At 38.4% G+C, this 24225-nt stretch overlaps 1 protein-coding gene across 1 annotated transcript in view; it reads left to right on the top strand.

Annotated features, from left to right (window-relative positions):
• The window catches only part of LOC124282505, a 96924-nt gene that overhangs the window by 48683 nt on the left and 24016 nt on the right, over positions 1-24225 (top strand). Inside the window, 3 exon segments of the mRNA XM_046718515.1 lie at positions 11754-12552; positions 20645-20781; positions 21695-21830. Of these exon segments, the coding sequence (XP_046574471.1) occupies positions 11754-12552; positions 20645-20781; positions 21695-21830 (1072 nt within the window).

The raw sequence follows: 24225 nt of genomic DNA, 5'->3' as shown, positions 1-24225 counted from the left end.
TGCAACTGCAAATTTAGAAATTGTGATGCTTCTACACAGACTCTTTACTTCCTTGGTACTAGCCTAGGACCTGTGGCAGGTCTTCAGTAACTATATGTATTCAGGTTGCCATTGTTTTGCACCATTGAGTAGGCAAGTATGAAAATGTTGCTGTAAGCACGATGCAAGACTCATAATTTGCCTGCCTTTAAAAACGTGTAATTGTTGTTATGACAAACATTCATACAATTACTTGCAAGGAAAAGACCTACTAGATGAGGATCATTATTTTCCTTGAGGAAGATGCCAGAGGATGAAGAAGAGTCGTGTTGTGTCAGGTCTATCGTTTACCTGCCGTTCAAATTACACAGGCTGTTGGCTGTTCAGGATACCAATGTTGATGTGGGAAGTTTTTAAGTGATCTACTGCGGTAAGTCACAGCTCTTTTACCACTCAGAGGAGAAAGTCAAAGCATTGTTTTACATCAGTAGCTGACAGAAAGAAGCAATGTCTCCTGTCAGTAGATACATTAAGGTTTTCACCTGAGGAAAGAATCGGGTTAACACCTGGCGAGGGTTATCATAGCATCTCCCAGGAATGGCACAAAAAATGAAATATGGGATTACCTGATGATTTACCTGGTGTTTTTCAGGAAATGAATCATGTCTACTTCATATCTTGTTGTGTGTTCTCTGATGATCATTTAGACATATACCAAAAGTTACCAATTCTAAGATGGAATCAACTTGGGTGTATTTAGTGATTTAGAATATGATTTGGTGATCATAACTTTAGATAAAATGTAGACTACTGCTACTTTAAAAGTTACAGAACAGACTGATATAATGTTAACTAAGATTCTTGAATGACGTAATTCTTATTGACTGTTGAGTTTATTCCAGGCTTTCAGGATTAATAAATGCAGGGCTTCCAGGCTATTAAGTCCAAACAGTTTTGAGGTTTTGATGTATTCTAATGGGTCCCAAGAAGCACTACTAGCTGCATGGAGATGACTTAATAAGCATTAGGCGCATCCTAGAAAGCAGTGAGTGGCATATGCTTATTATATAGTATTAGGCTCCGTCCGTCACTACGTCCATCCGTACGTACAAATTGGAATATATTAAGAACCGTTGACTAGATTCTTTTCATATTTGGTACCTAGGTTCATCACAGTATAAGAAAGGTCCAAGTCAGGTTTGGTGACCTTGACCTTCATTTCAAGGTCACAAGGGGACTTAACGTTTTACCTGCATGTTAAACTATCTCAAGAACCATTCACTAGATTTTCTTCTTATTCAATACAAAGCTTTATCGAGGTAAGGCGCAGGGCCCAGTCAATTTTGGTGACCTTCACATAATTTTCAAGGTCATGGCGACACTTTGAAGATTTCAGCATGTAAACCTGCATGTTAAGCTATCTCAAGATCCGTTCACTGGATTTTCTTCATATTTGACACCAAGCATTATCTAGGGAAGGCGGGGCCCAGTCAATTTTGGTGACCTTCACTTAATTTTCAAGATCACAGAGACACTTTGAAGATTTCAGCATGTTAAATTGCATGTTAGGATAGTCAGCAAGATTTCGCAAAAAAATATTCACTGGATTTTCTTTATATTTGACACAAACCTTCGTCTAGGGAAGGCCCAGGGCCTAGTCAATTTTGGTGACCTTCACATTATTTTCAGGGTCACGTCGACACTTTGAAGATTTCAGCTTGTTAACCTGAATTGTCAGCAAGATATTTCAAGAACAGTGCGCTGGATTTTCTTCATAGACTTTCACGACTTCCCTTAAATGTTTTTCAAGAAGCAATTTCTTTAGTACTACTTTTGCATATTTCATACACTATGACATTCATGGCAAGGTCAAAGTCAGTCTTGAAAATATGTGTGTGTTTGAACAACTAAAGAGCAAGATATCAAGAGAGGTTGACTGGCCATGTTTCTGTTGACATTTAACTTCATCTTAAACTTTCATTACTTTATAAGAAAGATTTGATCATTTGCGGCCGGGGATTATGTCACCTTAGTGACAATGCTTGTTATCAATACTTTTGAATGAATGTGGCCGTTTGATTTGCCAGTCAATATCTTGTGCAGGCCCTTTCTGGAAACATGCTTGATCTCCAAGCTAAGTGATGTCAGTTATTTTCAATATCATTTAAATTTTCATTGTTTTTGAATAGGATCAACATGGATTTTGATGTTGACAGAGATGTTAGTAAGGTCATTGATTGTAATGTCATTACAATAGACCATATCATTACGATAGATATCCATACGTGTGATTTCAGAGACCAAGGTCATGTTCGTGATCGGTAAAATCTTGGAGAAATTACGTCTTTCAGTTACACATCATATGTACCTAGGAAGTCTTCCACAGCATGTCCATTTGGAAGAGGAGCTTACATTATACATATTCTTTCTGACAGCAGAAAATATTTTTGCGTCTGCTATTGTTAGCAATCAACTGGAGTCCAGGTCCTTTCATTTGATTTCAATGGTTGCAGCAAAATCAGCAATTGTGCAAACTTGATGAAAATGCACATCTATCACACAAACCTTAGAAATAAGCACAAATTACAGCTAGTTTAAGAACTTGTTGTATACGGTACGTGCCACACTTTCCCAAAGTGTCATGTCTTTCTTTACATCTTAAAATATCAAATCAATAGTGTACAAAAGTAGAACATCGGTGATCGAAGTAGTTGCTAAAATCTAAAAATGTCTTTGTAGGAACTATTTTGAACATTTTGAGAAACCTGTAAAGAGGCTTGTTATGACTCATCTTCCATTATTATTTATAGATTGAAATTCAGTAAGGTATGAGTGAGAAAATATGGTTTTCCACTTCTTTGAATGTCAGAATTACTTCAGTAAAAACAGGGGTGGAAATAACCCATTGCCTGACGTCCGAGTCCAGTGTTTTTTTCTGTCGGGCAAGCAAATTTGTATATCACACTGTACCGGTGTCCAGTTGACTTTCCAATGTTAATTATGTTGTTTATTTAAAAAATTCAACAAGAAAACGGCTGGTATAGTGGAAAAATTATCAGGGCAAGTGATTTTACATGTGCCACTGTTCCGGAGTACACTAGCAATTTTAAAGTTATTTCCACCCCTGAATAAGATATTGCCAGATCAGCTTACTAAGGGAGGAATTATCAATCTTTAGGTAAGCACTAATATGTTGCTGAAGGATTGTAGTTGGTACCAATCTGAGAAGCAAGTCCACAAATCAGTAAAAGCAATTAAGCATGGTTGGAAAGTTCTAAGCCGAACTGGGGCAGTGGGGTAGCCTAGTGGTTAAAGTGTTTGTTCTCAAGCCGAATACCCGGGTTTGATTCCTTACATGGGTACAGTGTGTGAAGCCCATTTCTTGTGTCTCCTGCTGTAATATTGTAGGAATATTGCTAAAAGCAGCGTAAAACCAAAATCACTCACTCACTCACTCTAAGCCCAAATATTATAGACTGTTTTGATGGAGTTTGTTGACGATGCTGGAAAACCAGGATTCTGGTGAAAAAGGCTTTGTCCCTTTACTGATGGGAGACATTGCTCTCTCACTCCACTACTGATGTAAAACAGTGCTGTCTCTCTCTATTAAGTGGTAGAAGAGCTGTGACTTACTCCAGTATGTCTTGTCTCAGTGTTGTATACGGGTAAGGGACGGTTCATAATTTATGGGTAGGGGGGTGATGATGATTTTAAGGGTGGGGTCACCCATTTTGTTCTGGGGAGGTAGGGGTTCATCAAGTTTGTACACATGTTCTAGGGGGGTTCATCAAGTTTGTACATAAAAATATTTAAAAATTAGGCTTACAAAATATGGGAAGGGGGAAGGGGGTCATTGATTTTGTACATAACATGCAGGTGGGTCACTTACTTTGTCCATAAATTTTAGGGGGGGTCAGTCACATTGTACATGCTTCTCCATAAAAATCATCATCAACCCCCCTAGTCATAAATTATGAATGGTCCCTTATGTTTTAATGAAATATGTCTGTTTCAAATAAACCAATCTCTTTTCATTTAACAGTGTTAAAACATTTAAATGTATCCATCACACCACAAAAGTGATCCACTAATTTAAGGCAGGGTAAAATGACATCATCATCATTTGCATAATGCTTGCCAGACAGTTCTTTCTTTGGGAAGAGCTGGAACTCTAATGGGGCCAGATCTTGAGAATAGGGGCTATGTTCAGTAAGTTCTGAGCCACAGACATGCATTGTAGCCATGGCAGCAACAGACTAATGCATGATGCAGTGTCCTGGTGGAATGACTCCTGTAGTGAGTGTTCCACCATATTTAGACCCAATATTCTCAAGCAGTTACTTCAGTAGATTAGCATAATATTGGTCATTAATAGCCAGGGCCCCGGTTCACAAAGCTCTCATAAGTCTAAGATCTTGTAACTTTTCTCGTAGCATTCGTACCTCCTATACTGTAACATAGGGACTATGAATGCTACGAGAAAAGTTACGAGATCTTAGGCTTACGAGAGCTTTGTGAAACGGGGCCCTGGCCTATAGGAAGGGAGTCCACTAGTGGGATTCCTTTGGAAGCCAAAAAAGTAAAGTAGACTTTGCCTTCTTTAGAAGAGGAGATGTTGGATGGATCCACTGTTGTTTAGTGTCTTACTGATAGTGTTGAGTGGTAATAAATTACTCACTAAAATTAGGTGGGTCTGCTTGACAACAACATAAAATCTAGTGAGAGATGATGAAGCTGGGACATATATCTTGCCCAGTTAATCCCTCAGAGTGTTCGGGGTGGTGGGGTAGCCTAGTGGTTAAAGTGTTGGCTCGTCACACCAAAGACCCGGGTTCGATTCCCCACATGGGTCCAATGTGTGAAGCTCATTTCTGGTGTCCCCCTCCGTGATATTGCTGGAATATTGCTAAAAGTGTCGTAAAACCATACTCACTCACTCACTCAGAGTGTTCACATCTACTGTATTGCTTATGTGACATGAGGTGAAGGCTGGTTTCTGTTTGTGCATGAGGGAGTGAAAGGCTAAATTGGGGTGGAAATTATATGAATGAATCACTGAAAATCAGTGACTCCAGGTGCCATAAGCACTTGCAATTCACACAAATCTCATAGAAAATATGTTTGTTCGATACCTTAATCCAGCAATACTCCTGATCCAGTGTTGGTATGTTATCCATGTTATGGGGACACAATGCCAATCTGTCAACCAAGTCACCAAGCCTGACCATGCTATTCACCAGTTTTAAGTACCAGTGAATAAACGTCTGAAAACTCCCTGTATAGGAAAGTCTGAAAACTCCCTGTATAGGAAAGTCTGAAAACTCCCTGTATAGGAAAGTCTGAAAACTCCCAGTCTGAAAACTCCCTGTATAGGAAAGTCTGAAAACTCCCTGTATAGGAAAGTCTGAAAACTCCCTGTATAGGAAAGCCTTGAGCTGCATGATGACTAGATTAACACTTAGTCTCTGAATGTATATAATTTTAATAGTAACAAATATCCCATAGAAAAGGAGCCCCAGTGAGATGGGAAATTCTGAACCTGAGGAAATCTAGACATTTAGGTCTTTAGCATTGCAGGGAGGGCAAGGCAGTAGGGAAAATAATGCGGTTCAGGGACTGCAAGACAGACTGCATGATGACAAGCAACATGTCATGTTTTATAAAGTCCTCTGAATGTCTACCATGAAACATGACCAGGGGCCCGTTTCACAAAGTGATCGTAGCGATCTACGGCTGTCGTAAGTCTATGTTAAAGTATGGGAGCTACGATCACCTTAGCGCTATGATCGCTATGTGAAACGGGGCACAGGTGTATCATACTGATCCTTGACTAAAATGCTTTTGTAGATGTTACACAAAAATATGTATTTGAAATTGCAAAGTATGTTTCCACAAGAGTGGCAGTGAAGGGTATACTTCCAATGGGCAGTTCACTATGTTAGCTTCATATCATGCATCACCACTTAAAGCCTTAACCCAATAGTGATTTTGAGTTTACAAATACAGAGGCACATCTGTCTTCAACAGCTATTACAGGGATATCTTATGTGGTAAAGAATCATGTTGATAATAGCATAACTAGTCTCTGTTTACAGAGCAGAGGAAACACAACATCTGTCTTTGTACCTGGAAATTGTAGATATACAATCTAGGGTACTATGAACTTCTGAAATTATAAGGAAAGGGGATATTTGGGGATTGTACAGTCAAGTCTGTTGATATTGTGTATCAATAAATGTTGTCATCTCCACATGGCTAATGTAATCAATTCTGATGTGTGAGTGAGTATAGTTTTGTGCCACATGACCAGTATGTCAACAACATCACAATTTGGTCACCAAAAGTGATCATTACAAATTGTACCTATGTGGGAAACTGAACTCCGATTTTCGGCGTGAGAAGCAATGCTCTGACCACTATGTTACCCTACTTAACTTATGACTTAGATGACAACATCCCAATAATATCTTTTGCCTAGGACAAGAACCTATGAAGAACTGGGTGAGAATTGGCCTTCAGTAACCCATGCTTGGCATAACAAGAGACAAACAGGATCAGGTGGTCAGGTTCGCTGACTTGGTTGACACATGCCATCATATTCCAATTGTGTAAATCGATGCTCATGCTGTTGATCACTGGATTGTCTGGTCCAGACTCAATAATTTACAGACTGTCCCCATATAGCTGGAATATTGTTGCATGTGGCGTTAACAACAAACTGACAAAAGCAAAGGGCAAAATCAGTCCTTTTCCATTTCAACCTGTGACATGCTTTTCACATGGTAAGTGTTTTTTACCTCTAATTTGCCCGTCACCAAAGTGACCTCAGCAGGAGTTTATGATTGTTTCTACAAATTAATTACAGAGCTGATAATCATTCTGGTCATAGCTTTAATGGTGAGTCAGCCTGGTTCCCGGATATGTAGTTATGTTTTTGGGCAGACCTGATATCCTGTTTCTTCTGACATTTAGTTGTACAGGGATCTCGGTGCACCCACTCATGTATGTGACATATATCTTGCTCCAAGAATAAGTGAGTCATCACTAATGGTCAAATGTATTTGGAGCTGTGAGTTTATTATAGGATTGGCAGCTAGACTGCCCAAAATAATACTTAAATGATATCACATATCCGTCTTTCTTGTAGACTTAAGATGCGAGAGGAAATATGTAGAATGATGGTATGATTTGATAACAGAGTATTGTTTATAAAAAGTTAGTTGAACAGAGAACTGTAATTATAATTTAGAATGATAATATGATTTGATAACAGAGTATTGTTTTTGAAAAGTTAGTTGAACAGAGAACCGCTATTTGTGATTTCAGACAGATGGTTTGAGTTTGGAAAGAAAATAAACGAAATAAAACTTTATGCCAGTATCTGTGATTAAGAGTTGATTGTTGATACAGTTTGGACTTGTTGCTTGTTCACTGATCACCAGTGTTATTAAAAATGTCAGTGCCAGAGAAAAGTCAGCCTCAGTTACCTGCCGAAACAAATTCCAAAGGGTGTAAGAGACACATGAATAGTGATAAACACAATGCATATGGATAACTGAAAAGCAGTGTTGACACCAGGTGTTCATGCTGCTCACCAGGGAGCAACCACCACCCAATTTCCGTTTAGAACATAAGTGTTTGCTGTCCATTGCCACAGCCAACAATACATCTGCCATATTATTGTTGGAGTCTGTAAATGATTGAGTCTGACCAGACAATATAGTGAGTTAAGCTTACAGGCAGGTCTGTCCAATAGCCAGGAATCCTGTTCAATTTTTCTTTCATTTCACACTGTACTTGAATAGAAGGCTCCGAGTTCCCAGTCAATTATTGGTAGACCCTGTGGTCATTGTTATGACATGATTCCCAGCTCCGCCACAGATTGATGTGTAATGACTGGCTTTGATGAAGGCTTCAGCTTACAGTAATCTAAAATTGTGGCGTGGGAACGAAATTATGATACTAATTGTATTGGTGATGCAGTCTGCTTATATAATCAAGGTTGGAGTCTATTACATGATGACAATAGCATAAGCTTGTGTCTGTCTAGGAATCACTGTCACATAGTGATGATATCAGGTGTTTGTGAGAAGGTAAACATATCCTGCCCCTTCGGTACCATCTATCATAAACACATGCAAAGGCAAGTGTATTGTTCATTGGAAAAAAGAACCCATGAAGACCTAGGCTAGAATTGATCTTCAGTAACACATGCTTGTCATAAGAGGTGACTAACAGGGTTGGGTGGTCAGGTTCGCTGACTTGGCTGACACATGTCATTGTATCCCAACTGCGTAGATCGATGCTCATGCTGTTGATCACTGGATTGTCTGGTCCAGACTCGATTATTTACAGTCCGCTGCCATATAGCTGGAATATTGCTGAGTGTGGCGTAAAACTAAACTCACTCACTTGAATGGAATTGCATCAAATGTAATTTTTGACACTTATGTGTCAAATTTAGAAATGTCTGCTATTAATCTCATTTAAATCTTTACTTTGAATTTTGTAACCTTGATCTAACAACTTCTGAGTATAATTTGTATGATGCTGTGTGAAATCTTCATAAAAAGAGTGCGCTTTGTACATGAAAAAATGTGAAATGTAAACACCAAAGGCTGGAGCTGATGGCATATTGCTTCATATGAAAGGACACATGACAGTTGAAAAGTTGAAGTCATCCCTCCGGTCATTTAGTCACAAGGCTTTTTACTGAAAGATGAGTTCATCTCTCTTAAGAGTTCTTGGAAGGATTGTCTTTTCGAAAAAAAATGACTTTTTTTGCAGCTTGGTGCTTGTTTTGTTACGCAAAAGATTGCCTTTTACTCTTTTTATGAGTCTTGTCTTGTCGCGATACTAGTTTCCTTGAAAAATACATTTATTTGAATTTTGTGAATTAACAAAGTAGTGTATTAGACCTGCACTAATGATGATGGCCATCTTGCGTGCCACTATTCTTTTATAGTTTATGTCTGTTTTCTGCAATTGATGTCTGAAAATAAAGTCAATCATGAAACATATTGATATTTTTCTAGTTGAGGAAACTGAAGAGCAGACAAATGGGGATGAAGTTATTTTTCAGAATAGCAACAGAATTGTCACCTAGCAACTCATCAGCCATTTACACAATGATAGCCAGGAAGAAATTCAAACATGTCCTTGATTGATATCGTAAAGTTGATTCCAGAGCTATTTTCATAAAATGAGTATTGTATTACAGGATATTTCTGAACATAAGGAACGGCAATTGGTAACATGAGTTAGAATAAAGTTACTTAAGACCAGCTTCAGATAAAATCAACAGCCATTATGCTGTATATGGTGCACAGGGGGACTCCATATGGTAAAGGTCTTGGTAATAATATACTGTTGAGATGGGTTGTAGCAGATACACAGACAGGGAGCGTGGACACAGATAGCAAAACTGTTTTAGGGATGTCTCTGAGGTTCCCACAAACTGTTTTTTCATCTGCTAGACACACATTAATATGGGCACCTGGGAACAATAGCACTTGGAAATACACTGGAATTGATGGTTTCAATCATTTCAACACTAACCATAAAATTCCAAAGCTACCCTTTGACATTAGCTTCTGCTATTTCATTGATTCATTTTAGTTTGGGGCATGGCATGCTTCATAAAGAAAGCATAAATATCAAGTTGTTATTTTAAACATTGGGAATATACTTGAAACTGTATGTGAAAAATCTTTGCCTTTAGAATCAAGAAGAATTACAATGTATCAAGAATACCAGTTCTAAGAAACATGAATATCTTTCGGAAAAAATAATTCTTATTGCAAATTTTAGAATGGTATGTCTAAGGCACTGTATGGAGAGAAGAATCTGTTAATCTTTTTGAGCATATAAGATTTCTTTTGAAATACAATACATGTACTATGCTTGATATGTAGATCTGTTTATCAAAGTTACTAAGATAGAGTATTTGAATAATGAGCATACTTGCTGTCAAATCACTAAAGTTCTGTAGAATTCCCCACTGGTTTATATATGCCCATATCAACTGGGTCACTAGAGTATCTGCTATATCTCCCAACTTCCGCCTCCTTATTGGAACCATGCAATGCGTGTCATGGTTATGGCAATTTTTAACATATGGCGGGTCTGTATGGGGAAAGAATCGCAATGTTGTATATATGTTGCTCATGTAACTACAATCTTGAGGAAAATTATGTATCTGTGACAAGATTATTTCCTAACAGCCTGCATAATTTGACAACTAAATATGGAAGAACCAAATTATCAGCTACAATAAAATAGCATGGAAGTCTATGAGAATTTTGCCGACTTCGGTATATTTAAGTCCCTGACTGGCAAAACAAATTTACCATGAACTATTTTCAAAGGATGGTGGGCAGAATAAATCTATCGAAAAATCCGCCTATTACGGAAAGACATAGCAAATAGGGTGTATATTAATTGATTTAATTTATCCATCAAGGCATATTGAGAGAAGCAGTCTTACGACCACTCTTGGAAAAATCACTATCTCTAACTGAAGGTATGTGTTTATGGTACTATGAGAACATAGGCGTAATTTCACTTTGAATATTTTGATTATTAGCATGCTTCCCTAGATACATTTTCACAAAATGAACCATGCTCAAGGATTACATTTATAGATAGTTTGAATAACCGATAACTTAATCATTGATTTCAAAGTGGACCAAATAAAAGCTTCACACCTGTGTGAAATGGCGGTAAAAACTCTTATTTTTACAATGCCGTAATTACTCCAAGGTTATGTCACATGAGATAACTGAACTTCATTCATCAGGATGTTTATGTCCGGGCGTTCACTTAGGCTGCATGGCATAAAGATAGATCTGTAGAATGCTTGTTGGGCCTAAGAAATGTAAAACAATTCTAGTGGAACTTTGTTAAACCTCAAATGAATGAATGGAGAAATGCAAAGAAAAATAGCGTGTTATTGATTTGCACTAATTTTAAGCTAAATTAGATGAAGTCCAAGACTGTATAAGAATGACCATGGAAGTGGTCAGCTGAAGGCAATATTGGTGGTATTTTGACTTATCTGTAGTGACTTTCATTATAAGAAGTAGGAAGTGCCTACTGCTGCCAACATTGCTAGAATGTCAGGGTTGAAGGTCATGCTGTCTAAATATCATCTGGAGGGGACATGGTAAAAACAAAGTTAATGAACAAATATGGAGTAATTAGATAACCTTAAAATCCTAATTAAGCAGATAAAAAATATATACTATATATCATTATCTATATTTATGATCTTGTTGTGGAGAAAATAATTATTCTGTCAGGTTAAATCAACCCTGTGTAGTGTAACTTGTTTACATAAACATAACCGTACCATTATGTTCGAAGAATTCTTTGAATGGCATTGTAGAAGTAGGGAAAGTACAATACTGACAAATTTAGGGATAATTTTCTATAACAAGTTCTTTATTTTGCGAGTGCAACATTTAGGTACAGATTCCTGCTAGACAAGGTGAAAAAAGAATCTGTACCAAACCATGGCATTCGAAAAATAAAAGAAGTGGTTATATATAAATTTGTCAGTGTTATGTCTGAAGACATTGTATTGCATCCTAATAGGAATTATTATTTAATATATGAATTCAACTGACATGAAGACATATGGATGAAATATAACACAGAAAATTGTGTGAAGAATGATACAAGAATTTGATACAAACAAATCTTCCTTACAATATATACTCAACAGAAATTTGTTTTATTTCATGAAAGATTGAAATTTTTACATTATTTTTCAGGTTGCTGATGTGTAATGCAATTCGATCAGGGCGGGTTGTGATGACCATCCGGAGACGCAGAAAGAGGCCTGCGCCTCCACCACCACTGCCCATTAGACACACACCTTCCCTCCAGGACATGCCCTCGAAACCTACAGGAGTCACTGGACCCTACTCCCACGGAATCTCCCAGTCTTTCACCTGCCTGCCTACAGAGTGCAATAGTGACAATGGCGGATATGCGAACGGTGGAATACTCCTTAACAGCAATTTGTGTACGTCAAACAATGAACTCAGCATCTCCAGCGATGACGTCTTTGCTGATTCCTCAACACCAGATGATAGAATAATTTATGTGAATTTACCTCAAAGTAGATATCTGAATGGTAGACTGAACCACAACATTCGGAGGCCTGCTGCATCTGTTAATGATGTTGATTGTTATGATGACTGTGGACAGAGGACTCAAAGCACATCGGCTGTGGAGGATGTGGTTAATTGGTCTTCTGATCCAAGGGCAAAAGGACATGTGACCAATGGCCATGACATCATGGACCTTCAGCGCTAAAGCTCCACATCTACCTTGGTGCCAGATAGTAGTATGTATGGTGGCAGCACAGACTCTCTGGCCATGCCACAGTACCAGCAGCGCCAACATAATGGCAATGTGACGCCAATCAGACGATTGGTGGAACGTAACCTTCTGAAGAACTCGGGACTTTACAACCGATCTGATTGTGCATCCCCATCCTCAGGGAGCCTCTGTAGCTGTAACTCTGAAGGCGGAAGTAACAAGTCTTCTCCTTCATCAGTAGGCAAGGTGAGCATCGCTTTTTGTTTCTTAGACTAATGCTTAGTCTCTGAATATATATAATTTTGATAGTAACAAACAAGCCCATTTAAATTGAAAAGGAGCCCCAGAGAGACCAGAGATTCAGAACCTGAACCTGGGGAAATCTAGACTTGCTTCATCTAGGGCTTTAGCACTGCAGAGAGGGCTTGGCAGTGGGGAAAATACTGTGGATCAGGGACTGTGAGACAGACTTTTGTTTCTGTAAGATACAGTTACTGAAAGGCATCGCAGTCATGGTGAGTTGTGACACCGAAAAGTTACACAGTTCTTTCAATAACAGAACAGGCAAAACATTTCCCAGGTTATATGTTTGTTATGAATAGAAAAATGGCTTTGATAGTTATTTTGAAGACTGACCAGTTAATCTTCAGGGCTACCTTACGGACATTTTAACTCTCAAAGGACATTCTTAAGTCAACCAATAATAATCTGGATATTTATGTTGTTTAACGCTTAAATATGTTCAGATCACGGGCAGTCTATTAATTTGTTCAGATCACAAGCAGTCTGTTAGCATGTAAATACAAGACATCAGGAAAGCAAAACATATATTTGTTTTATTACTTGGACCACCTGGTCCATCACCACCATTCTGCTGCTGTAGATTAGGGAGTTTTCAACTCTGGAGTTTATCTTGTAGAAAAGGCTGTAAAAAGCACCTTGATGAATTGAGTGCTGGTTGATGCCCAACATGCCATTCTTGGAACATGATTATGTGGGACTGGTGATGTGGGACCTGGGTTACTTCAAACAGCAGAAACATGTCAGAATTTTACAGAAAATTATTCCTGTATGTCAACTGCCATTAGTGCAGCCAAACAACCACTGCTGGAATCCAGAATGTCCAGAAAGACTGGCCTAATTGAGGTTCATACTAAGGCAGTCCATGGTGGGGCTGAATCAAGGCTGTGAACCAATACATGCACAGGCATGATTCACAGGCAAGAAAAGCTAACTGTGTCATCTTGACACTCTGAACAATGTATGTCCTGAGAGAAATTTGAAAAAATACATTTGGTGAAGCTGTAATCATGTTCAAGCTAGTTGAAATATTTTTTGTCCTTTGAACATGTCAAGCCTGATGATTGATACCTTACAAAAGCAGATGTTAGCAAAAGACAAAGTGTACATGGTAAAGAGTTTAACTAAAAACATGCATTTTCTGCACCTAGGGAATGATTTGGATTTGAGAAAGGCACGATGATTTCCTTTGTTGCCTTTAATTAAAAGTAAGCTAACAGGATCAGTGATTATGAAACCTTTAATATTAAACTCTAGTTGTGTCATTGTAACAGTGAGATTTCAGATATTCACAGTTTATGCCATATAGTGTAGAACCAGCTGTGTCAAAATGACGATGGTATCAGTCACAGAAAGTATATCCATTTGGTTTTTGCTCACCTGATCAAATATGGATGTTATGATCACTCTCATACTGGCTGGCTTCTTATCAGAAGATCCCTGTGGTGTTATGTTATAATAAGCTCACACAACTACAATTTTCAAATTTCATATGGACAAATATTATGGATAACAATGTGAATGAATGGCATGTGGAAAAATAAGATTTGTTTATATTACTTGAGCACTTTAGAAACATCTCGTGTATTGCTGCTTTGATAAAACTTCAAAAGCTGGATATGTTGGAGAATACATTGTTGGCTTTTTATCAAATATTCCTCAGAGACTTTTTGTAATGAACAATATATGTGGTGAGGATTTTGACAATATAGGTGAGCTACAAGGTTTTTTAATCTGATTGCTATGTTTATCCTGCTCTGTATAAACTTGAGAAAACATAACGTGATAATCTTTATTACTAAAATACACATGACTTTCCTAAAATATATATTTTTGTAAACACGTTTCATTGAAATCACACAGTTTCAAACATAAGCAGTTTCATGTTTGCCTGAGGCATCCTGGTCAGCAGTTTACAGTTCATTACGAGATGGCTGAATCACTGTTTATACAGTACAATGTATTTAATTTAAAACTTCGTCTAAAAAGTTTCCATTTCCTGCCAAATTCAAAGGTGCACAGCAACATGGACATGTGTTACGATTCAGGAGCGAAGGCATTTGAGGTCAGTAAGAAGGTTGGCTTTTAACACTTTTGTACAGCATAGCCAGAAATATGTTATTCTTACAAATATGTTAGGTACATCACCATGATCACAATTTCCTGTAGCCTGTCATACAGACCCTAAAACAAATATTCCCAATACAGCCCATTCAGTCTAGAATATGTGACAAGACAAGATTACCAAGTCTCTGTGCTTCTTTTTATTATATTTTATTTAGGAACAGTCTTTTTTCTGTTAGATATGTTCAGTTTGGAGACAGGATGTTAGTCTACATGTCCTGGAAGTAAGCAAGTGTTAACAAGACATACGGGGTCAGGGAGCATGGGGATTGATCCACACCATTTGGGATATGATCACAGAGAATTTTGCAGGTTCTACATTATGAATACCAGACCCTGATACTTTCAGCACATTCTTACAAAAGGCAGGGGCTACTCAGCCCAGAAATTCCCGAAGGGAGCAAAAACATGATGTATATTTTGCCTTTTCAAACTCTTTAAAATATCTTTTTAAAGACTCGTTTAAGGCCATGTTTATCCTTATGCAATACTCCAGTAAATGTTTAGCCCTCAAGTATTAACTTGCATGTTATCATTTAGGTATTGCTGTAGTTAGTTTTGGTATTGTTTATTCAATATATATTTACTCCTTGTGGTGCAGATGATTGGGTAACTTTACATCAATCAGTAGACATTAGAAAACAGTTTGCTTCAAATGCAGTTTCAGATGACTTTAGTTTGTATCTGTTACTGTGCTGTTCCAAGTGCGTAACACATTGCATAAATACCTAGAAGCAAGTTATGGTGCCTTTTTATGCATTTCTTCAGAGAAATCACTTATGTGTAATGCCTGCTTTTGATCAGCAATAGATACATCTGTAAAAAACACACATACCTATGTTGAAAAGGATGTATTGTGGGATTAAGTAGATTGTTGTTCTGTCAGAAAAATATCCATGTATTTGTACGCAAGTGATTCAGAATTAATTGGGTTATCATGATTTATGGTGCATATTTTTCACAAATATGCAGTTTTATCTGAAGCTGTCACCGTTACTGTGGGAAGGACCCTGGTTAATTTCTCTTTACATGTATTTCATGAGCATACACCTGATGACTAATTCCAGTTGCTGAGGTAAAGAACGCAGCAATACAATTAGGCTTAAATGCTTACCCCATCATGTGTAAAATAACTCTCTGTGTTCTCAATTAACTGGCCTGGGATCTTCTAATGGGCTTCTATCATGGTTATGCATCATTGATTAAGTGTGTAATTCAATCCTGCCTTGGAGACTGAATTAACATGTGATAACAGCAACAGCATCTCCTTATTAACAGGGGAATATATGTCAGTTAACACATGAGCTATCCAGAGGATGATTATAAAGACCAGGAGATAAATATATCATATATTGTGTTTACTTGATGATACTTATTTGATTGTTGCTAATATGGAAACATCCAGTTCCTTTGGTTTCCCATGAGACACTGTTCAATGCTTCTCACTTTATTAATGACTTTCTCTACATCATTCATCAAATAAATTACCTTTATCTCCATACAGCGCCACTGATTAAATGCAGTGAAATCCCATTAACTTATGCTCGGTTAACCTTGATATTAACTATATGCTCCAAGCAGAAACATTATTGGCAAAGTGGTGTAATGCTTGAACTCCTCTTGATTCAAACTATGGCTTAATATCCATGCTATGCTCTTGAACTGTGCTCTAATACTGCCTCTCTTCTTGTCTTAAAACTGATGGCATGTTTTAATACTGGCTCTCTGCTTGACTCTGAAGTACCAGTTAGTTTTAATACTGGCTCTCTGCTTGTCTCAAACTATCAGAGCTACATATATCTTTTGGGTCATTGAGTTATGTACTCGCTTGTCTTCTTCTCAATTGGGTATCCTAATTTTGCTTTGAGTAACCAAATAAATTGTACTCACCTCACTCAACCTCAATTGGGTATTTCGCCATTATCCATTAATTTTGAAAATATAATAAAGTTTAAGTGTTAATGTTTGTGATTTACATTTGATAGGTAATATGAGAAATGATACGAAAGACTGCAAGTTGTCAAGTTCATGTCCTGAGATAGAACCTCTCAATATACCTCAGTTATTTTATCTATCCACCGGTACGCAAGCTATGATTTGACATTTTTGTGTGTACACATGTAAGATCACATTTATTGAGTATTTACAAAACTTCAAGCAAACTTGTATAATAGGAATTGAGTTTTCACATAAATATTTGCTACCCCACCGCCCCTATAATGATACGAATGGTAATCAAGTCAGCAGCTAATTCAGGTAATGATCACCATCTCAGTTCGACATGACAAAAGGACTATAAATATGTTAAACAAACAATACACATGTGTTTCAGGCTGTTGTAGACGATGCCCGTGTTGTAGGGCTGATATGACATGTTGTAGGGCTGATATGACGTGTTGTAGGGCTGATATGACGTGTTGTAGGGCTGATATGATATGTGTTGTTGTGTTGTAGGGCTGATATGACGTGTTGTAGGGCTGATATGGCGTGTTGTAGGGATTGTAGGGCTGATATGATATGGCGTGTTGTAGGGCTGTGTTGAGGGCTATGGCGTTGTAGGAGCTGATATTGTAGGGCTGATATGTGTTTGTATGGCGTGTTGTAGGGCTGATATGACGTGTTGTAGGGCTGATATGACGTGTTGTAGGGCTGATATGACGTGTTGTAGGACGTGTTGCTGTGTTGTAGGGCTGATATGACGTGTTGATATGACGTGTTGTAGGGCTGATATGACGTGTTGTAGGGCTGATATGACGTGTTGTAGGGCTGTGTTGTAGGGCTGATATGACGTGTTGTAGGGCTGATATGACAGAAGTCATGTTAAGTATGCATGGCAACACCATGTTCATAATGTGATCATGATCATATTAGACATATGCAGTACAGCGTGTGGATGTTGTAATGTTGATATGTAATACATTCATGACATTTCATCACTGTTAATATCTATCAGACAAATAAGCTTTATATCATGAATATGAAAATATGGAGCACATGTGCTTATGAAATGATTTATGAAACATAATACAGAATGAATGTTAATGTTATTCTGAATAACAACAGTGCACTGTGTTACAGTGTAACTATTGGCTAAAATGACACTGTAACATGCATGGGAACTTATCAAACCAACAACAAAATTATATGTACGAATCCACAGATATATCACCTCCTTCTCAAGCTTCATATCATGAATATGAATATGATGAACATCGGATGCGTATCTATAATGTTTTGTGAAACATGGTACAGAATGAATGTTGATGTAATTTTGAAACAACATTGCAGGGGTGAATTGTTTCAGTGTAGCTATTGGGTAAAATCAATTGGAAAACAACAGAAATGATATCCACAGTTAAATCTTCTCTTTTCTACAAGGGGCAGTGGGGTAGTCTAGTGGTTAAAGCGTTCGCTCATCACACCTCAGACCCGGGTTCAATTCCCCACATGGACGCAATGCGTGAAGCCCATTTCTGCTGTCCCCCGCCATGATATTGCTGGAATATTGCTAAAAGTGACTTAAAACCCCACTCACTCTTTTCTACCACCTGCATTACAAGCCATGGCATCCACTGAGCACAACAGCTGCAGTGTACAACACAGTATGTAGACAGCTTCTGTTGATCTCCTCAACTGTTTACTGAAACGGTGTCGACTAACATGCCTATATTACAGTAGGGACATGAGGCTTCATAATGGACCTGCATGCTAATATTGATGTTGAAATATATCAAAGCCGTGATGGTGATGAGAATGATATTGCCATGTTCCTCTATGAGAAAGTGAGCAAGTGAGTGAATATTTACTGCTGCATGATCTGTTTGAAATGGGGCGGTGGGTTAGCCTAGTGGTTATAGCATCTGCTCATCACACTGATTTAGGCCCGGGTTCGATTTCCCACATGGGTACAATGTGTGAAGCCCATTTCTGGTGTTCCCCCGCCATGATATTGCTGGAATATTGCTAAAAGCAGCGTAAAACCCAACTCACTCACTTACTCTGTTTGAAAGCCATATACCCACAAACACAATTTTAAAAAAGGCATGTATATGAATGCTGTAAAAAAAATAATTGGGAAGTGTGGTTGAAAGGTTCATTAGTTTGTTGTGAGAACTCATTGTACGATGAAAATGAAACTGCTTAATCTGATAAATTGTTTCCTGGTTTTGATAATGCCTGATACAAACATCTTGCTTACCTGACCCGTGAAGTAGTGAAATAAAGAAGTCCAGTAAATATATTCAAGGTATCAATTATTCAGTTTGAATTAGCTCTGGAAGAAGTTAATTCAAGTTCAAACTTTTTCCACCCTGAGCATACCCCAAAACAAATTTGTCCCATTTTATCGGTTGTGCTTGTGAATGGGTGCCTGAACTCTTTGATGAGATGATGGCTGTTTACCTGGAGCCTCATGGGCAGCTTGGATTGTATGTTCCCCAGGGAGCTGATAATGAATATGTAGAGTGCACTGATCCATTGCATCAGATAAAAATGTAACTCTTTGGCCAGGCTTTTGGGTGTGTCTTTGGAGTGCACATCGACCCGTGAAGATCCGGGTTAGAATTGGTCTTCATGAACGCATGCTTGTTGTAAGAGGCGACGAACGGGACTGCGTGGTTGACTGACACATATCACTGTATCTCAGTTGTGTAGGTTGATGCTCATGCTGTTAATCATTGGATTGTCTGGTCCAGACTCCAGATTATTTACAGACTGCCTCCATATAGCTGAAATATTGCTGAGCGGTGCATTAAACAACAAACCAACCAATGGAATGCACATTAATAATATTATGATCTGTATTATTATGATTGTAATTTGATTCTCAGAAGGCTGCTTGTGTTCATGAAGCTGTTTAATGTTGAGTATGACACATCTGTGAGTAAGTTAACATATGTAATTTAGTGACTCAGTACCACTGTGTGTGTTGGAAACATCTGTACATTATATGGAATAGATTAAAGTGCAGTAGCTCTCATGCAACACTTGCTAGCAAGGCCACAAGATATTGATTATTTTGTCCAATTTTTTTTGTAAAATAGCAAATTTTTCTTTTTTGTGTGAAATGTCAAAACCTATATAGGAATGAAAAATAACATGATTTCTTATGACATATGTTATATTTAGCATTACACTTTCTGTAGTTGTGGAAGTGGCTGAGTGGGTTAGATCACTGGTTTTATTTACTGTCAATTAGGTGCCTCAACACCCAGAAGAACTAGAGGCTGTACTTCACTGAGAAAGTGTAATCTGAAATATGACATGTTACATTTGACCACTTTCTAAATGAAGTTTTGTATTCATAACATAATTTCATCAATCAGTACGTACTTGTTAATAGGACTGTGCTTAAAATATTCCCAAACCATAGTTCACATGGTCAGCAGAGCATCGCAACAACTTTGGGAGGTGTCATTCTCTTCTCTTCTTTGGTGGATCAGCTTGTTGTGACTTATGCTCTGTCCATCTATGTGATTGCTGTTTGTATATCAGTGCCGGGCGGTGGGGTAGCCTAGTGGTTAAAGTGTTTGCTCATCACACCGAAGACCTGGGCTGGATTCCCCACATGGGTACAATGTGTGAAGCCCATTTCTGGTGTTCCCCACCGTGATATTGCTTGAATATTGCTTAAACCGGCGTAAAACTATACTCACTCACTCACTCACTCTGCCTTGAAGGATTATTACTTTTGTCATTACATTTGAAGAATAAGTTGTTCCAGATCACCTTTAGGAATACAATGAAAGACATTACATACATGACCTCACTTGTATTTGTACATAATGCAGAGATTTCAGAATAATTTGTATGACACCTGCACATGTTCTGTGTGTCGAACTTCTCAGACATATTTGATCAGGAACATCTGTAAAAAGAACAGTCAGCAAATATCACAAAGGATTGCATGTTTCAGCGTCGCCTCATCGCCAAGCTGCACCTCCTGAAGGATGCGAATGGTCTGGGCATCCACATTGCAGGGGGTAAAGGGTCCAAGAAGGGAGACATTGGCATCTTCGTAGCAGGGATCACAGAGTCGGGGGCTGCTCACAGGTGGGTACAAACAGTCTCACTGAAGGACAGCGGGTTTATGGTGGTAGGTATGTTTAACATGATGATGATGATGATGATGATGATGAGTCGGGGGCTGCTCACAGGTGGGTACAAACAGTCTCACTGAAGGACAGCAGGGTTATGGTGGTAGTTATGTTTAAAATGATTAAACTGATGATGATGGTGACCAAGTACTATTGATGATGTTTATGACAAAAATGATGCCAAACACACAAATGATTATAATGCTTTCGAAATGTGCAGTTGATCATAAGTTTTATTGCTAAAACATAGTTTCTACTTTATCTTATTGCAAAAACTGACACAAACCCCAACATTTTCCCTTTAACATGGAAAGTGCTCTTAGCAATATTTTATTTGATGATTGCAAAATCACTATTATTACCTCAAGTGGTTGAAAATATATTGGAAACTGGAGAGAAGTGATTTACACTGGTAAACACTGTGCTGTCTTTGTAGGATTGATGCAGCCTTAGCTCTGATATGCTCATTAAGTGTCCAACAGTACATGCATACTGTTCTGTAAATCTGTTACATTATGTTGTCAACCCAACCACAAGTCTTGCCAAATATATATGGTTTAGGGATGTATGAATAAACATGATACATGATGGTGACATGTCTGCTTATTATTAACAGATACCAGGTGTGCAGGGGATTTCTTGTGAATCTTACAAATGATATACATCGAAACCCTGTTAAACTGCATGGTACAGTTCCCAATGAAATAGTCTTGATTAATAAGCATATAAGCTGAAAACCCATAGGAACATAGTACTAGTCATGTTGTTGGGTATAGACAGTTTCAGAAGTACTAGTACTAATTCTGAAGATAGGGGAGTCCAGACTAACAGGGTTCGCTGTATTCAGATGTGTTATGATCCATTCACAGAGATGGCCGACTGAAACGTGGAGACGAGCTACTTATGATCAATGGAGTGAGTCTGATCGGGATGATGCATCAGGAGGCTGTTGACTGTCTGCGAACAGAGCCCAGACTGGTACAGCTGGTCGTGGCCCAAAGACTGGTACAGCTGGTCGTGGCCTCCAAGGTAAATTGTCCTCATGCTAGGTCTCTGTGTCTGTAGGCAGCATTGTGCAACCTGCTGGTGTCTGTCTGTAGGCAGCATTGTGCAACCTGCTGGTGTCTGTGTCTGTAGGCAGCATTGTGCAACCTGTTGGTGTCTGTGTATGTAGGCAGCATTATGCAACCTGTTGGTGTCTGTAAGGAACATTGAGCAACCTGCTGGTGTCTGTGTCTGCAAGCAACATTGTGCAACCTGCTGGTGCCTGTCTCTGCAAGCAACACTGAGCAACCTGTAGGTGTCTGTCTGCAAGCAACATTGTGCAACCTGTTGGTGTCTGTGTCTGCAAGCAACATTGTGCAACCTGCTGGTGTCTGTGTCTGTAGGCAACATTGTTCAAACAGTTGGTGTCTGTGTCGGCAAGCAACATTGTGCAACCGGTTGGTGTATGTGTCTGCAAGCAACATTGTGCAACCTGCTGGTGTCTGTGTCTGTGGTGTTATGGTGTCTGTCTGCAAGCAACATTGTGCAACCTGTTGGTGTCTGTGTCAGCAAGCAACATTGAGCAACATGTAGGTGTCTGTGTCGGCAAGCAACATTGTGCAACCGGTTGGTGTATGTGTCTGCAAGCAACATTGTGCAACCTGTTAGTGTCTGTGTCTGCAAGTAACATTGTGCAACCTGTTGGCATCTGTAGGCAACATTGAGCAACCTGTTGTGTTTGTGTCTGCAGGCAACATTGTGCAACCTGTTGGACTCATCAGTATCTGCAACATTCCTGCTTACTGTAGGCTATAAATGACAGATTAGTGTGGATGACTACACATCCCTTTACCTGTTACAGCTATAATTCAAATTAGATAGGATTAAGTATGTGATAACAAATTTATATGCTAATGTCTCGACACCCATAATATCTTGTCATTAGTTACATTTCCAATCTGTGATTGCCACTCAAAGATCTCGTTTCTCATCTGTGAGGGAATATTGATATATGAGCTATAAAATTCACTAGAGCCTGTGTATATTCGTAATTGAAATAACTCAGTTAACACAGCTAGATTATGTGTGGAGAAATGGAGCTACACAAGATTTAGATTTATAAGAAGACACGACTGTTATAACATATGTCTGTAATGTAGAATAGGCACCAGCTGTAAAGAAAGACCTAGTTGATAGTATGTTAGCATACACCAACAGCATTGATCAGTGCTCTTACTATCAACCTGGTCCATACTTGAGTATTTACAGCTGCTGTGAACCAACTTGAATATCGCTAATTTTTGCAAAAAAAGACATTAAACAATTGACTTGCCTGTGCATGTGTTTTGACTGGTGCCTCTGTCATACAATAAACTCTGGTAACAGCAGAGATTTCTTATGAATTTGAAAAGGTTTTACTTTTTCTATTTACTTGACACACAAATGAATGTAAATGGAATAGTGCTTCTAGACATACGGAAGGCCAATAAGTCTGGGATTATAGTCTGGGCTGTCTCATTAATGCTAATTGAAGGCATACAGGATAATCGCTGAATATGGTCTTAAACCAAGAACATAATGGACATTTTCCAAAGTAAAACCATTCAACGGCTGCATTATAAGTGGTTCATTATTCTGCATAATATATAAGGTTTCATAGGAATCCACTTTCCTTGGAGCCAGACGGGTTTTAACCAGAAGGCACATAATATGGTTGACCAGGGTCTTGTCATTCAGAGCATTATCATCCATTTGCATTCAAGAAATCTGGCGGTGATGTCAACAGTTGTCAAGGCTTGATATTGACGTTATGGCCGCGATACCTTTAGGTCAATTATCAAAGGTCTGGTGCCGCACCTCACATTGATCCCATCAGACAGGGGCAGACAATCTGTTAGTGGCCACACATTTTGATAGTCGCATACCACAAACAATTGTTACCTAATTTGAAACTGAAACACTCCTGGAACTCATTTGTTGAAATTACCCAATGAACTGTTGAGCAGAGGTGATGACGTGACATCTAATGAGAAAGATTGTAAATCTTGAGTGTGTGTCCTTGTCCACAGCGACATTTCTCAATATTGATTTTACATAACATGGACATGCAACTTTTCCATCTGGATTACAAACATTTTGCTGTGTAATAAATCTGTGGGGATTTTCAGTGACAGGGGTATTTAGAACTCTTGTAAGCTTCCTTCACATATTTAATGTGCCAGTTAGTGATGGGTTTTCTGTACATTTAGGCATATACATTTGTCATACTTACAAATACTGTTTTTACATGTACCAAGATTCCAGAGATAAAATGAAGAAGAATTGGTCATGATTTATTTCCCCTTGAACTTTTGAAGTAAGATTCTAATAAACATTTTAAACAATAAACATTTAATTTGGCATAATCATGTTTTCA

Source organism: Haliotis rubra, unplaced genomic scaffold (genome assembly GCF_003918875.1).
Source record: "Haliotis rubra isolate DU_JTF1 unplaced genomic scaffold, ASM391887v1 Scf3, whole genome shotgun sequence".
NCBI classification, from domain to species: domain Eukaryota; kingdom Metazoa; phylum Mollusca; class Gastropoda; order Lepetellida; family Haliotidae; genus Haliotis; species Haliotis rubra.
This window is presented reverse-complemented; position numbering and strand designations above follow the sequence as displayed.